This window comes from Chelmon rostratus, chromosome 10 (assembly GCF_017976325.1).
Source record: "Chelmon rostratus isolate fCheRos1 chromosome 10, fCheRos1.pri, whole genome shotgun sequence".
Classification (NCBI taxonomy): domain Eukaryota; kingdom Metazoa; phylum Chordata; class Actinopteri; order Chaetodontiformes; family Chaetodontidae; genus Chelmon; species Chelmon rostratus.
The window spans coordinates 25,799,087-25,816,308 of NC_055667.1; the positions used below are offsets into that span (position 1 = coordinate 25,799,087).

At 43.8% G+C, this 17,222-nt stretch overlaps 1 protein-coding gene across 1 annotated transcript; it reads left to right on the top strand.

Annotated features, from left to right (window-relative positions):
- The first annotated feature begins 1,454 nt into the window (after positions 1-1,454).
- On the top strand, positions 1,455-10,968 carry gpr37l1b (G protein-coupled receptor 37 like 1b). The gene is made up of 4 exons (XM_041946361.1): positions 1,455-2,439; positions 5,429-5,737; positions 7,083-7,454; positions 8,527-10,968. The coding sequence occupies exons 1-4, from the start codon at positions 1,738-1,740 to the stop codon at positions 8,698-8,700; spliced, it is 1,557 nt and encodes a 518-aa protein (XP_041802295.1). The 5' UTR covers positions 1,455-1,737; the 3' UTR covers positions 8,701-10,968.
- The last annotated feature ends 6,254 nt before the right edge of the window (positions 10,969-17,222 follow it).

Genomic DNA, 17,222 nt, shown 5'->3' on the forward strand with positions numbered 1-17,222 from the left:
ATCAGTCAGAATAAAACCGTCCTCATCAAATTAATTGATCTTCACTTTGGGCTCAAACCAACCAGTAGAACATTTTACTGCACTGAGTACTTTTAGTACTTTTCCTGAAGTAAAGGCTCTGAATGCTTCCTTCTCTATAATTAGCTGCTTCTTGAATCAGTTAACAGTATTAGATTGATGCTGCTGTTGAGTCATCAGTCAGTTTCACTAACTCAGAGCAACATCGACCTCCAGTGGTCCAAAGTGGAACTGCAGGTCTGTTGGTTTCTGTGTACAGAAGCACAGATCAGTGATCAGTACATACAGTAGTAAGTATAATATAAAAAAACCTGGGACATGCTTGTTGAGAAAATTAGGTAAAATTCACGTTTTTTGGTGGAACAATTGTGTCCCAGCTGTGTTTCCAAAGTCACTGTGTCACTTCCAGTGTTTCTGTATTTGGTTGGTTGTTCTCTCACTTTGCAGCATTTTTCCTAAAACTGAATTTGTTTGCATGTTGCTTGTGCTGAAGTTGCAGCGTGTTCAGCTCTCAGGGCTGTAGTCGTTTTTAATGGGGCTCTATGGTGCAGAAGATTCAAATATATCAGTCCTTTGTACACACACTTCTCCAGATAACATCATTAGACAGGATTATGCAGCTGGTACTGAAGCACAGTATAGTACAGAAAGCAGCTCTCCAACAGAAGAAAGCTAGAAGAAGCCAAAATCTGTCCTCACCCTGCAAAAATGTTCTCACTGTCAAGTTGTTCAGTTGGTTCCCACAACAAGAGCAAGCGCGCGCACACACACACACACACACACACACACACTCAAGTGGTTTCATCAGTATTCGAGTCCGATGTGTTTCTTTCAGTGAACTCAACTGGCTCAGGTTCCCAGTAAAACCACCACCAGGGGGCAGCAGAGATGAGCGTGCATTTAAATGCCTGTGATTGTGTGTGTGTGCATGCGTGCGTTTGCGTTTGTGTGTGTGTGTGAGAGAGGGAGAAACTGTGAGCCAAAGAGAGCAAAGGAAGGTATGCATGCATGATTGTGAAGACAAATGTGTGTATTTGTGTGTGTGCCAACCTTGTTTGTATGCTTGAGTTTGTAGGCCTGTCAGAGTGTGTGTGTGTGTGTGTGTGTGTGTGTGTGTGTGTGCATGTGTGTGTGTGTGCATCCTAACAAAGGCTCCATCCAGCCATACTGCACAGGGCTGCTTCTTCCCAGAGACCCTCAGAGCTCCAGGACACCCAGTCTCTCTGCTGTCTGCAGCCCAGACACAGCAGCCGCGACACGGACGCAGACCCTCACCCTACTCCCCCCCTCCTCCTGAGCTCCAACACCTGTGTGGATTACTAATGGATGGGAAAAACAGAGTTGAGTTTTAAAGTGGGAAACTGGGATCACTGGGAGTTTAAAGAGAGAAGAGAAGAGAAGAGAAGGTGAAAACAGAGAGACCATCTTGTCTGGACTACAAACTTGGATGCTAAGTAAACAGCTGTCAACTTTGGCATAACTCAACCTGGAATTGTTGACTTCACCAGACAACCTGCTGTCATTTGGAGCTTTGGACCAGACCAGCACAGGTTTCAGAAACTTTGCCAACATCAAGCTGATCATTTCGTTCCTGAATGTTGGGACGTTTTGGAAACATTGCTGGAATTCTGTTGGAGCTTCTTTTTAAGCACGAAAACAACTGAACAATTCTGGTTTGAAAAGAATTTTAGAGGATCTTTCACATTTATAATCGGCATCATGGCTCCATCTGTCAGTCTGTGGTTGTGTCTGTACCTGTTGCTGCCGTTTACGGACGCAAAGAGCGTTGGGCAACACGAAGGTCAGCGCAATGCCCTTGAAAAACCCTCCTCCCATGTCAAACTGGACCCCCTCTGGATCGCCAAGCAGCTCAGGACCCAGGACAACGCCCCCAACCAGAGCCTCCCACTCCCTGAGATGCTGGATCTCGACCTGGACCAGCACCGCCGTCTGGCCCGTGGCGCCGACGAGGAGGAGCAACAGTCCACCTTCAGCCAATCCTTCGAGAATGACTCAGTGACGACGCCGCAGGCCACTGAGTTCAACAATGGAACAAAGGTAGCAGGAGGGGACAACAGTAATGATTATGTCAACCACCCTGGAAACACCTCCAGCTCTGACCACGATGCCCCAGGACTCTTCAACCCCTTCTATCCGCTGGCAGAGAGCTCGTACGCGGCCTATGCAGTCCTTTTCCTGGCCGGCCTGGTGCTGGCAGTGGGCGTGGTGGGAAACATGGCCGTCATGTGTATCGTCTGGAACAACTACTACATGAGGTCTGCCTGGAACTACCTGCTGGCCAGCATGGCATTCTGGGACTTCCTGGTCCTGGTGCTCTGCCTTCCTGTGGTGGTCCTCAACCAGCTCTCCCATAGGAGGATCCTGGGTGACATCACATGTCGTATGGTGCCTTATATGGAGGTGGGTGGGACTTATGTAGAAATAAGAGGAGGAAGAGGAAGCCAGTGAGATACCTGAAACTGGATTTTGTGTTTTTGTCAAATAAATACTTGAAGTGGGGCAGTGGTGGCCTGAAGGTTAGAGAAGCGAGCGTCAAACCCAAAGGCTGAAAGGTTCAATCCCCAGAAAGCGGCAGGGGGGGTCATGTTTAACTGTGCAAAATGGAGGCTACCTTTGTGTGAATAAATAAAGGTTAAAACATGCTGGGTTAAACATTTGGACTGTAGAAAATGGAAAGGGTTCATCCTCTGATGAGCATGAAGGTGTTCAGAGACATTTCATGAAGTGATCTGACATTGTTGCATACAAGTGAAGTTTGCTCTGATGGTGGCAGAAAGCTCAGTCATTAGAGGGGGATTATCAGGACCCCATTCACACCTGGTACAGGTCTCCATGGGTGGACTTGGTTCTAAGGAATTCAGACCCAACATGGGACCACAGTTGTATTGGATGCAAATTCTATTATTATTCTATTATTGGTCTAAACAGACGAGCAGTAGTTCTCGTACCTAAGAGACATTTTAGATGTACTTCAGGAAGTCAGAAGTGTATGTTAGCGAAATGCTGTTAAAGGAACTGAACTGATGATATTAAAGAAGTTAAAACATCGTTGCATCTGTCTGTACCGTCCAGTTGGCTTCAGAATGTTTAACTGTGGCTGCAGGAGGTGAAAACAGGATTTTAAATTATTTTTATAGATATTCTCTATCAGGTTCCATTCTGGTCGACTGTATTTTGGATCCTCCAGCCTCTCTGCAGAGAGGATTGTTCTTGAAAATTAATCTAAGCACTTGGGTTGGACCTGTGGACATCCACGTGGTCTAAACATGCAGCCTGTGTATGGATGCGGCTGAAGAACAGCATGTAAATGTAGACGTAAATCTAACTAATCTAACAAAGTCTTGTTCACATTTTGGTTGTCTGGTGGAGGTTTGAGGTTAAACTGATGAACTCTGAGCAGCAGAGACTGAAGAGTCTGACAGTCAGTTGCCGTGGTGACCTCTAACTATGGATGCCGAACGTCCTGCTGACATGTTCGTGGTTTGACAGAAACAAATCTGGGGTGAGAATGTGCTTGTTTGATTTGTCTCTGGTGGCCATATTGGAGGTCCTCAGTTCAGAGGATAGTTGACAGTGTCTCAGTCTGTTGCAGCAGAACCGAACCGACTGTTTGCAGTTTGCAGTCCTCTCTGGAGTCAGACAGACAGTTCTAGAGATGCTGAAGAGGTTTATTACTTCTCTTTGGATGTGAGCTAAGCAAACAGTTTCTCCTTGCATCCAGTCTTCGTGCTAAGCTAGGCTAAACACGCCGAGGACTTGTAACTGATATCTGAAACATCTGACCGATATGTTGATGGCACAATGTCAGAGTGTTTTTAATTAGACTGGGTTTTACTGTGGTAGAACTGGGTATTCTCCAGTGTGGGTGTGTAGAAATGTATTCATGTTAACGGTATTAAGTCCAGCTGGTTAAAGTTGATGAAGGGTCATATTGTTGTTTTCACAGGTTTTAGCTGAGACTGAAAGTTCATTCTTGAAGTTGGAAGTCTATTAGTATCAGTATCTGTTCTGAGGCAGCCGTTGTTTGTTGGAGACACTTCACATGTTCTACCTTTATTATTACCTATATTCATTATTTTACTTTTGTCAAGTATGCAGACATATAGTTTAAGGATGTATTAAAAACAAATAAAAGCATTAAAACATGACTAGAGGGAGGTAAAGATTTTGGGAGATTAATGAGCCTTTTTAGGAAATGAAACAATGTTTTTGTGAAGTGTTTTTAAAGATTTGTGTCTTCATTTGGAACTTCCAGGTTTGGAGCTGAGAGTCATAGACAGGCAGAGAGAAGAACTAACGTGTTGGTCTGAGTCTGCGAAAGAGATTTGTTAACTTTAAGATAAATATAAACCAATGCCAGACCTTCTCAGACACACATCAGGCCCCTCTGAGCTCATTAGGTCAGTCTCTGGTGATTTCATGCTGTCAGAGGAAGACAGTTTGGGAAACACCTGATCTTTCTGTAAAAAGATAATTACCAACGAACAGGGAGCAGCTGGACTGAGGATAAATACTAACCAAACTCAGAATGTTTTGTCTGATGAAAAATTAAAAATGATATTAATTTTGAGTTAAAACATCATTAATGGCTGAACTTTAGTCGGGAATCATGTTGAAGAACTTTGAAATTGGCCACTTCTGTCATCTGAACTGATACCGATCAACACTTTGGATGACATGTTGAATTGTTGTTGACTCACTGCTCTGCCTCTTGGAAGCAACTGTAGCCCTTTGAAGAGCTTTCAGGGACAGCTTGTACGTTGAAAAGTTCATTGAATACCAACATGTGATGTATGTCTGGATAGATTAGACTCTTTCAATCACTGTGGTCATTCTAAAAGCTTTGGGGCTTATAAATATAAAATATAAAGATATAAAATCACCTGACATGATCAATCCAGGTTTTCAGTGTGCTGCATCCAGAAGAAGGAATACTTCACATGTGGTCATGTCCAGGGTTCAGTGTCTTGCTCAAGGGGACCTCTGTCCTGCCCTGGCGGTGTTCTTTGGAGCACCTCTCCAGCCACATTGCTGCAGACTGAGTTACTGTTGCCCCAAAGTAGATTTTTCTTCGTACCTCAGCCATGAACACAGTCCTCATGGCCATTGAGGACCACCCCAGGAGGTGGTGAGGTATTGTAATGTTGAATTGAATGTGGTGGAGAAGCCGGGATGGCGGTGTTCTCGGGGGTTGTGTTTGAATGGGTCGGGTCAACTTGATGTGTAACTTGATCTTAGAATAATTAAAAGAGCAACTACATGGGTATAGTTCTTAGTGAAAGGAGAAGACATATTTGCCACAAAGGCGGTTTTGAGAAACCCTTTGATAAAACTACACAAGAGATGAGAGCACGCAGCTCACCGATGGAATCGTCTCTCGTCCCTGCAGGCCGTGTCTCTGGGCATCACCTCCTTCACTCTGTGCGCTCTGGGCATCGATCGTTTCCACGCCGCCACCTCCTCCTCGCAGCCGAAGGCTCGGCGGGTGGAGCGCTGCCGCTCGGTGCTGCTGAAGCTGCTGCTGGTGTGGCTCGCCGCTCTGCTGCTGTCCAGCCCTGAAATCTTCCTGTGGCAGCTGAGCCAGGCCGTGTCCCCGTCCACCGGCCGGCTGGTCGACTCCTGCACCATCACCCCCTCCTCCCCTCTGTCCCTCTACCTGCCCGACTCCCTCCACTCTCTGTTGCTCAGGTATCACCAGGTGAGAATATAACAGACACACAGGATACACTGACCAGGAGGAAGTTCTGAGAATCATCCATGTGTTCATTCTGTCAAACCTGATCCAATATCAAGCTGTTGCTTCCCTTTCTATGTTCCGACCTTTTGGGAAGGAGAATTACATTTTCATTGAGTGTGATGATGGATGAAATGTCCACGCACCAATGAGCTCACAGTAGAGATGTTCTCTTCACTGCAGGGTGTCCCATCAGTCCCATCACTGCACATATCATAGTCCTGCCATGCCATCTCCTGACGCTCAATGAACATTTCGGTCTCTGAGCGGCTCATAAAATACAAACTCACGGAATAGTTGACAATCTTGTAAGCTTTCTAAGTGTAAAAAATGATGGCGAGCAGCTGTAACCATAAAGCAACAATAAAACAAGAAAGTACAGACACAGAAAAGTCAGTATACATCACATGAAACCATCCACAAAGATATAGATGTGTGCAACTGGTTAATACTGATGTATATCCTCCTGCCACTAGTGGCAGCACTGAGCACTGTGCTGCTGAGCAGTAATCCAGTCAGAGAGGAAGGAAGACATCGTCCGCCATCTTTGGTTTCACACAGATGACTGTAATAAGAGGAGACATTTTCTTCGTGCTGATTTGTTGTACTGATGAAGATTGTTTTCGCCTTCGATCTGGTCTGCTCATATTTTAAATGTTTTTCTTGTTACACATTTTACGAGGCACTCTGTCACTGAGAGAACAGTGATCCAGGATCAGAACTACCGCAGACAAGGTGCAAAGACGGGTTCCGTACCCTAAGAAATAAATCTTGACTTGACCGAAGACTTGACTTGAGAATACCGTTTCCTGGTTAGAACAAACCTTCAGGTTTTGGGTTCCCTTGAGGGGTAGCAGGATTTGTGACATCACACAAGCTGGGAATCCAAAGCGCACCCTTTACCTTCCATGAGGGCAAGACTGCAACCCTCATTTACAACCACGTGTTACCATGTGAGTTTTCGGACATAAGTCACGTGATGACAACTGAACCAAGTCAGTGACAGCTGAGCAGGGACCCGTCCCTGACGGCATGAGGTTTTAGAGCTCTACTCAAAGCTAACGAGAGTTAAGACTCTTTGAGTCAAACTACATACAGGATTTGGTGACTGCAAATGATGATGATTCAAGGTGACTCAAGCCAAAGTGCTGCACAATCAACTAAAATGATGCAAAGTTGCTCTGAACCTGAAAGTACCAGATACCATAACTCCTACAAACTGCTCTCCAAACTATACAAACAAAAGTACCACAAAAGATTACCGCCTGCATGTAAGGTAATCAGATTACTCCTGTATTTCCTCTTTCAGGGTCGTATGTGGTGGTGTTTTGGCTGCTACTTCTGCCTCCCTGTCCTCTTCACCATCCTCTGCCAAATGGCCACCCGCAACGTCAACAGCGACTCCAGCTCTGCCCAAAAGCAGCGTAACCACGACGACCGCTCGTCCAATCAGAAGCGTCAGCAGCATCAGGCGGTGGAGCGGCAGCTGAACTGCACACTGTTAGCATTAGCCGTGGTTTACGGCGTCTGCGCTCTGCCTGAACACGTCTGCAACATCACGCTGGCCTACACGCACATCGCCATCTCCGAGGACACGGCCGCCATGCTGGCGCTGTTGCATCACTTCCTGTTGTTCTTCAAGTCATCAGTGACACCGGTGCTGCTGCTGTGTCTGTGTAAGGTAGGTCAGAGATAGAGAGTAAAGTTCACCGGACCGGAGTGCAGGAACCAGCGAAATCCTTAAATCAATTTGTCCTCTTCACACAGAACTGATCCCAGAGCAGCTTCAAGGCCTGATGATGACTCTATGAGTACCATCTCTGCTCCTAACACTAAGAAAAACCTTTACTGATCAGAAAGTCAGTTGGTGCAGCAGCACAAAGACAGAAAAAAGCACAGATAAAATGAAAAAGTAAAAGATAATTATGAAGTATGTAAAACAAAAATAAAGGTAAAAGTAAGAACAGAAACTACATATACATACGTATACATCTAGAACACAGAAATTCTTCATTTTCTAGTTATGTGTACTGTCAAATCTCAGAATACTGTTGGATAGTTTAATCTACAGCAATGCATCATATTCTATAACATCATCATATGTCCTTTGATAACCTCGTATCTCAGAAAAACAGCCTGTTCAGCTTTGTGACGATGCATTTTCCAGCTGATCCAAGAGGCTTTTCAAACAGTTTATTTAGCTGAAGAAGGACGACAATTTTCTCGAGACATGAAGGAAAACTTCATCCTTCAGTTCATCACAAACGTTCAACATCAACACGTGTGGAGATACGTGCTTTTCACTGGACAAGAAGGAATCTGAAAAGTAACTACTAATTAAAGCTGTCAGACAAATGTAGTGGAGTGAAAGAAGTTTGAGTTGTATAAAAGGAAATACTTGAGTGAAGTACAAGTACCTCGAATTTGGACTTTGGGACAGTACTTGAGTAAATGTACTTGATTACATTTCTTCATCGGTTTTTACATTTGATGATGCAACATATTAATCGCTGAGCTTTAGAGGAGTTTGTAGCTGTCTTTTTAAACATTGAACAGAGGCAGGCTAGCTGTTTCCCCCTGTTTCCAGTTTTTATGCTAAGCTAGGCTAACCACCTATTGAATCCAGCTCCACATTTAACACACAGATATGAGATCTCATCATTTAAATGAAGCTTTTAAAATATGCACGAGTGAGAGAACGGATGTTAATTGTAAGTACTGACACGCTGAATCTGCATGCCGGTGTGTTTCAGGCTCTCGGTCAGGCCTTCATGGACTGCTGCTGCTGCTGCTGTCAGGAGTGTCAGCCAACCACGGCTCAAGGCTCGCCAAGCTCCGCCCAGGTGAAACTGAAGGCAGCCAATGAGACGTCCATCTTCTTCGACAAGGCTAAAGACACGTCGGCCATCCTGTCTATCTCCAGCTAGAGCTATAGGTCTCACATTAACCATCATTTCCTCCTTTTTAAATCAGTCCCGTCCATACATCTCTTCTTTTTACCGTTCAACATTGTTTCTCTTCCATCTTTAGTTTTCATTAACTCATCCGTTTCCTTTCTCCTCCCTCCAATGTTTGCTCATTTTCTCCTCCTTTCTTTCCATCTATTTTCTCTCTCAGTCAGAGCACTTCACTCCAGTCATCATCTTTCTTTCTGTCTATCTCTTCTTCCAGAGTACCATTTGTATGATATTCCTCTATGGACACCGTGTTACCCCCTGCAGCTTCCTGTCTGTGCAGGAAGTGATGTTTAATCTGTAGTGAGATTAGAGAAATTGCTGTACTTGCACAACCAGCTGTTATAAAAGCAGGAGCCTGTTTCAGGACTCTCCCAATGGACTCTTCCCTCCAACTTCCTGCTCTAATGATATATGATGTATAACTCCAGTGGAAAAACAACACGTATGTCTTCTTTGGTTGGTCTGAAGCTGAAGTTTTCATGTGTTTTATGGCAAAGTAGCAGATACCTCAAACCTAGCAGTTTAAACCTCTTACAGTAGCTTTGGGGGAAAACACGAAGAAGCTGCTTGAAAGCTCTAAAGATGACAGTTTTTGGTTCAATGTACATTGCTGGAGACAGAGTCAATGATCCAATTGGGTGCTAAACTTCAAAGGACAGACAAGTTACATTAACATTAAACTGGCTGTAGTTAACATGATGTATACTGACATGGTCACAACTTGTTTAAACACTAGCACTGACTGCTATGGACAGATATTAAGTACATGATCACTACCTCCATGAATAGAGGAAGATTCCTGGAGGTTTTGGAGCCCCCACCCTCAGTTTCCTTCTAGCCAACAAATTTAAGTCCATTCTTACTGTCACCCTGACCAGGCCTTTAAATCACCACCAATTTTCCAGAGATTCAATTAGTGTTGGGAACCCAATCAACCAATCAGAGCTGTGTTGATGGGAATATGAACATGAGGTCTTCCCACATTACATGCTAGTTATCTGTGGTTCAGTCTGGTGCAGCTGTAGAGGCTGAAGTAAAAGTCATTTCTGCAGATTCTGTCTCTGTGCGGCTTCATGAATGTTTCTAAAGGGAAGAAAGCGGTGAAGCGGGAAAGGGAGGAGATCTAAAGAGTATTTGAACAGGACTCAGACCTTCTCAGAACCGGGGTGGTCTCTTGTACAGGAAGTTAAACTGTGTAGGTTTTAAGTGTATTAATATGTTTAGCACAGTGCTTTCACTCAGACTGTCAAACTCAAACAACTAGAACAAATGAAGAAACAGAAGTTATGGATGTAGCTCATTTTAGTTCTAGATGTACAACTAATTCCATCTTTGTATGAAGGGAAGCAAGATAGTAATTTTTCTATGTTACAAGAATGTGTATGCCTTTGTAATGTTCAGTGTCACAATGTTAAATTCGTGGTATTATAATATGTGTCAGAGCCGATTGTGCCTTAGTGTCTCTTCGGCCCCGGACTGCCAGTGTCTGAATCAGCAAATATTGAAGCAACAGCCAGAGGAAAGTGGTCAAACTGTATCTATGTCATGACCTGCAGCTTCAAGTTTTCACCTAAAAGTTAGACATGTTTAGCTAATTCACCCTCATACCTGCATGACTACCTGTGACTCCTGAAACAACATATATGACCGCTGGAGAGCACCAGCGACAGGCCTACCGGTGTCATGAGGCTAATGTTGTGAAACGGTGGCAGTTTGTTTCGGTTTAGGCACCAAAATGACTTGATTAGGCTTAGGAAAAGATCCCGGTTTGGGTTGAAAATGTTACCATTACATACATCATGTAAATTCAGTACGTTAACTTATAAGTCAGCCACCCCACCTTCATCCAAATGTGGACTTTCTTGCTCTTTATACTACATCACCTGACTTCCGCCTTTGCTCTTTTCAGAATTATTATGGCCACTAGAGGTCACTGTCTACCAAAAACGGTAAATGTGGGTTCGTAACAACCCGCTTGCACAGATGACCTGTACAGCCGTTTTCTGGGGAGGATGGGCTGTGTTTAGCACATGTACAAATGTATCTGTAACACAGAATTGTCAGTTTTGATTTGAAATTCTAACTACCAATCAAAACTGTGAAAATAAATCAGTACTGTGTGACTCGACTGAGGGTGTTTGCTAAAATTCAGTGTCTGTCTGACCCATAGTATGTCCTGCCACATCCATAAGTTGCTGTTGTTCTCTGGTTCAGAGATACTCTAGTGGATGCTTGGTGCCGTGATTAGATGGTTTTAGTTTTTTTTATCCACAAGAGATAAAAAGAAGCATTTTGGATTCAACACCATCTATTGAAAAAGGTAAGACAATTGCTGAGTTTGGAACCGCCTGTTAGCTGTTAGCTTGTGAGGCTGCAGAGGCAAAGTCAGCTCTGCACTGACTTTAGGATTATGCTACATGGGTTAGCAGCATTCAAATTAACTGAAACAAATTCGACTTTAGAATTTATCAAAGCTGAAAAAGTGACAGGTGGATCTGCAAATGATAGTTTGATAATCTATCCAATGCTACAAAAATATTAGCAACACTTAGCCTGGAGGCTAAGATCGTCATCTTTCCCGATTTCATTATGTTGCAAAAACAAACATTTTCTTATTCCCCTTTTAACTTCAACACAAATGGAATTTAAATATACTTAACATCTACATTTGGGTCCTACCATAGTGATGAAAGTGATGCTGTCATTTTTCACGAAGTGAAAATATGAACGACTGTGTTTTTATAAACAGTTAAATCTGCTATAATAGATGGGGAACAAGGAAAATCCCAAATGGTGCCTTTATACGGTCAGTAGATTTTACCAAAACACCATCGTTTGAAGCCACTGTTGTGTGAATGTACCTTGTATAATAATCCACATGTGGAGCATCATTCCAGTCTCACAGAAAGCGGTAATCATGCTGTCATTTTGGGATCTTATTTACAGATGGTAAACATGTGTCACATGCTGCTCGGTCTACTGATTATGTTCTCGTCCTCACAATAATTGGACAGAAGAAACAAGACTTACGAAAAGCTCAAGTCCCACTTGTGCTGTGTTTGTTTTTACTGTAAATGTGAACAAAGTTGACATTAAGTGCCTGGCTACTCTTTCATAACTTTTTAATAAAGGGGCAGTCCACACAAATCTAATTGATGTCAGTGCCTGTTTTACTGTATCTTTTTCTTTTTAAGTCTTTTTCTGTTGAGTCTCTCCAGCTTTTTATCTTGTGACCAAGGCATAAACTGATGTAGAAGTGGTCATTTATAAATAAATATGAGTCATCATTTGAACCCCAGTTTGGAAAACTTATTGATGCAGTAGTGATGTTATTGACGGAGCTGAGCTGATCACCACAACAGGCTCAGGCCTGTCTTATTCAATCCCTGATCTTAAAATTATTTCGCATTCGCCGCTGACGGCAGGTGGAGGCTATAGATTACACTGTTGAGAGACCTGGTTTTACAATCTGAAGCGTAACGCAGTTCATTTTTTTTATAAGTTTGAATGAATTCAGCAAATTATGGACTGCAATAACAAAGCATTATGAATTCACTACAGCTCTGATTCACAACTCTGACCAGCTTCTTCTCCAAACCAATGGCAGCCGAGGCTCATGGGTATTGTAGTGTTTAGAGCCAAGTCATGTAAACTGGTGGTCAGAACATTAACCTTTCGGATCGTTACGCCATCCAGAGAGTCATGAGTTTCTCTGCTGAGTAACACTGAGGAGATCACGTACAGAAAAAAATTTGATGGGAAAAACATTTCTGGAAACAGCAGCTTCTTTGCAACTACGCTATGCAGATGAAGCTGTGGTTTAAGTTAAAGATATGGGACAAACAACATTATCTGGCAACAAGGCGAAACGATGCAAAGTTATTGATCTCCTGGACTCTGTTCAAGTCCTGGAAGTACTGAAACGAGCGAATACTTAATGAGATGCTTCTTTAAACTCTTTTTTTCAAATGTTCGTCTAAATGGCGCAAAACAAACTGGCAGAACTCGCATTTAAATCAGGAACCATCTGATCCGAGGAAACAAAATCATCAACATGTGAATGATGAATTAATGGACTCCAATAATGCAATCAGCGCTGAATTAACCGTTTATGAGGGAAAACACACAGCGGGAATAATTGGTTCATGTTCAAAAACAGACTTTGAGAAACTCATTTCAGGCTTTTGTTTTCATGTAGTTTTAAATGGTGCGAAGGAATCCTTCCTCCCTGTCTTTCCCTCGGCAGAGCTGCTGCGCTGCATATCAATAACCTCACTACTGTCCCGTTGCCATGGGATACCAGCCCAAATTCACGTGTGAGAAACACACACACACACACAGTTCTGTTAATTTAGAAACTCAAACTCTTTTCAAATCAATGCAAGTCTCTTTCCTCCCCTGTCTTTGCCTGGTTACCCCCGGCAACCTGTTAAGGGGATTTACACATTTAAAAGGCAGCTAGGAAATGATGCTTTGGGCCCTGCAGTGGGTGGGACAGACAGACAGACAGACAGGCAGACAGACTGGAGAAGAAAAAACTATTAAAAGAAAACAGACTGCTGGGATAAATATGATCACGGCTCCTTTTCTGGAGCTTTCAACTGCATCTCACAGTTTTTATCCACGAATGTAAGTTGCTCAGATGATGCTGATTCAGTGTCATCACATGAAGTAAGTATGGAGCTCTGGTCATGTGATAAATGACCTGTGGTTGGGGGTCAAACGTCATCAGCCAAAGGAGGTCACTCACATCTGAACCATATACAACTGGTCCATACTTGGGTTATGTGATGCCAAATGAGCATCATGATCTCCATGACAACTGAACAAAACTGTATACAGGAGGATGAGGGAGATGTGTCTGAAAACTCCAGAAAAAGCTAGCAAGAGGGCTTTGAGTTAAAGACCATCTTGTAGAAGCACGGTAGAGATTTCCAGCACAACTTCACCTCCTTCCAAGGTGCAAGGAGAAGTGAAAAAGTGAAAACTCAGGTCAAACAGGTCAAAACTCTAGCAGCACTTGGTGTGAGGTGAGTGAACGAGTATCTCTGGGTCTCGATCATGAGCGAGGGGAAAATGGAGCGTGAGGTCCACAGGCAGATTGGTGCGGCGCCAGCAGTAATGGGGCGTTGTACCGGTCTGTTGTAATGAAAAGGGAGCTGAGCCGGAAGGCAAAGCTTTTTGATTTACCAGTCGACCTACGCACCAGTCCTCACCTATGGTCATGATTCACGAGCTTTGAGTAGTGACTGAAGGAACGTCGAGTTTCCTCTGCAGGGTTTCTGGGCTCAGCCTTCGAGATAGGGTCAGAAGCTCAGACATCCAGAGGGAACTTGGAATAAAGCTGCTGCTACTTCACGTCTGAAGACGCCAGCTGAAGCGGTTCAATGTCTGGTCACAATGGTCTGAGGCGCCTTCCTTTGGAGGTTCTCCGGGCACATCCACCTGGTCGGAGACCCCCAGAACACAGTTGGAAGTCATTGTTGGAGAGAAGGATGTCTGGACTACCTTTCTCAGCCTGCTGCCACCGCGACCTGGCTCTGGTTAAGTGGCAGAAATTGGATGGCTTCAACGCCCTACATCTGTCAGGTTGGGCTGTTACCAGGCTGTTACTGTGTAGTCTGAACCCAACATTATAAAGTCAAACGGTTTGACCTACTATCTCAGAAGTCTGACTTCCTTTTTTGGCCACTCTTTAACATTTTCTTTTCTTGTCTTGGTAGAGACTTAGATAGACATTTAAGATAAGTGAAAAATTAAGTTTTATGTGTGTTTGTTTGGGTGCACCGATCCTTAAAAATCTAATTTGAGCCCTTAAATCTGCTGGTGGATCACGGGCAGAGAAAGAGGAAGCTGAAAGAGAAGAGGAGGAGAAACAGAGAGAGATTGATGGAGAGTTGGAGGAACAGAGTGTTTCAGGAGGTTGGTGATGTTGTTCTCATTAGTAGTGATGAGAGCTCGCCCCTCTGATACAAACTACTGAACAGACCGCCTCTGTTCACTAATGATGCCACACACACACACACACACACACACACACACACACACTAGACTAGACCTCCATTGGTCATGCGAGAACGTCTCTGGGACAGACTGGATGGGAACCAACTGCAGCAGTTACATAACAGGAAGGTCACAGGTTCGAGTCCCACATCTATCCATACGGTGGGTGTATGTTTCACACCATCACATCCACCTGTCACTTATTTGTTCTTTGGGTGGGGGTCTGGGGTAGCCTGTGCTCATAGAGGAGCAACATTTCAGAAATATAGCTGGGAGCTAAACCATGAGGTGCTTTAAAGATGATCGGTAAACTCTTAAAATCAGTCTAAAGCTGACCAATGAGGATGCTGAAAAGGCTACTTTTTAAAATCCTTTCTTTAAAAGCAATATATTCTTGATGTCTTGAATTATAAACTGAGCAAAAAGTACAGATCGAAAAATGTCGAGGACAGCAGCAGTGGAGAGAAAGTCCGGCCTCCAACGAGACGGTTTGATCCGGCCCAGTCGATTCAGAAATACAAAAAGATTCTCGAGACAGCAATGACTTTGTCTGCAATAAAAAACACACCCCCTTCACCGGGGGTTCGAAAGGAGTTTATCATGTTCACTAACTTTAAATGTTGGAGCAGAAAACAGAAGCTGCTCCGTGTCCGTCAAGCACCTGAACAGGAACCAAACCTGAAAACGTGAGACTTCAGTGCACACCATCACTGAAACCGTTCCAACAGGTAACGTCACCTTAAACCACAAACTGTTGTCACATTTCTGATTGTGTGCAGGTCAGATAGCTAGCTGTTTCCAGTCTCTATGCTAAGCTAGGCTAACCAGGTCCTGACATTCTACTTAAAACACCCACAAGACGGTATCCAGTACTGGAAGAAGTAGTCAGATCTTTTACAGAAACACCACAGTGATCTGTCAGTGGAAGTCCTGCACTGAAAATTTTACTTAAGCAAATGTACTAAAGTATTAGCATCAAAATATACTTAAAGTACATTATCATTTCAGAATCATATGTAGTATATGAGTGGATTCATCACTTTGATGTTGCAGCTGGTGAAAATGGAGCTGATTACTATCATAGTGATCTATAATATTACAGAATCATTTATTAGCTGATTCTGCAAAGTAACTAATGTTATCAAATAAATGTGGAGTAACTGTGTGCCGCAGAATTGTAGTGTAGTACAGTACTTGAGTAAATGGACTTAGTTACATTCCACCACAGTTGATCTAAACATGAGAAAAGCAGATGAACAAATGTTGAACTTTTCCTTTAAACTGAAACGATGCAGAAGTTTTAGAAAACATTGTTTCTCACATTTCGTTTACTCTGTAGCTCGTCTGTGTGAAAGTTTCACAGAGGTGCTGAACCTTCGTGTTCACCGTGTGAATCCCCAAACATGAAGCACCACTTCTCCACGAGTGTGTGTGTGTGTGTGCGTGCGTGGCCTCTCCTCAGCAGCACAGAGTGAGTGAATGAAGAGCGACAAGTGTGTGTTACTGAGTGTGTGAGTGTATGTGTGTGTTGCTCCGAGCACAAGCTCAATGAACACAAACTAATCTGACCTGAATGTCTCACACACACACACACACACACACACACACACACACACACACACACACACACACACACACACACACAGGAGCACAATGTTGGTTTTGTTCTGAGGGAAAAACTGATGAGGGAAGGAGTGAGGAGGGGGCAGGGGGACACTGTTGTCATGGCGACGAGCACGGGGTCCCGATGGAGAGCTAGGTTGACTCTCACTGGGAACACACGAGCACACACACTGGTGGGACCACCTTGTACTGCAGACAGGAAACACTGAGGCCTGCTTCTTTGTTGACTGGTATAAAAGTAGCTACACACACACTCTCACACACACAAACACAAACACACACACACACACACTTGTTGACAAGGGAGAAAAAGGAGGGAGGGCCAGAGGAGCTGAGGGGAGGATGGACGGATGGATGGAGGGACGGAGAGGAGGATGAAGTTTTATCAGTGCGATCACGTCACCGCCAAATGACCAAATGACCAGCTGCTTTTTTTCTTCCTCTCGGTTCCTTTACTTCCTTTTTTTTGTCCATCTGCTTTTGAATCTCTGAGAAAGCTGAGCTCCACGCTCTTATTTCCCCTCCTCTAAACTGTCAGTTATCCCCCAAAATAACAGCCTGAATGATTAGAGAGCTGTGGGTGTGATATAACAACTCTTCTCCAAACATCTCTCACACAGCTCGTCTTCATCGTCACGTGATCGTTGCGTTCACTGTGTGAGCTCTCAAAGTCAGAACCAGGTGTACCAGAGCGTTCCTGTGCAGGCCTCATTAGAGGCCTTCAGCCGTTCATTGATCATGTGACATCGGGCAGATAAAGGTCTGACCCGAGCGACCTGGAGTCTGTTCCTACGATGTTTAATTATGAATTTAACCGAAGACCAGTTTGTACGAGTGCAGCTGAAATGATGGACAGAAAACTGACT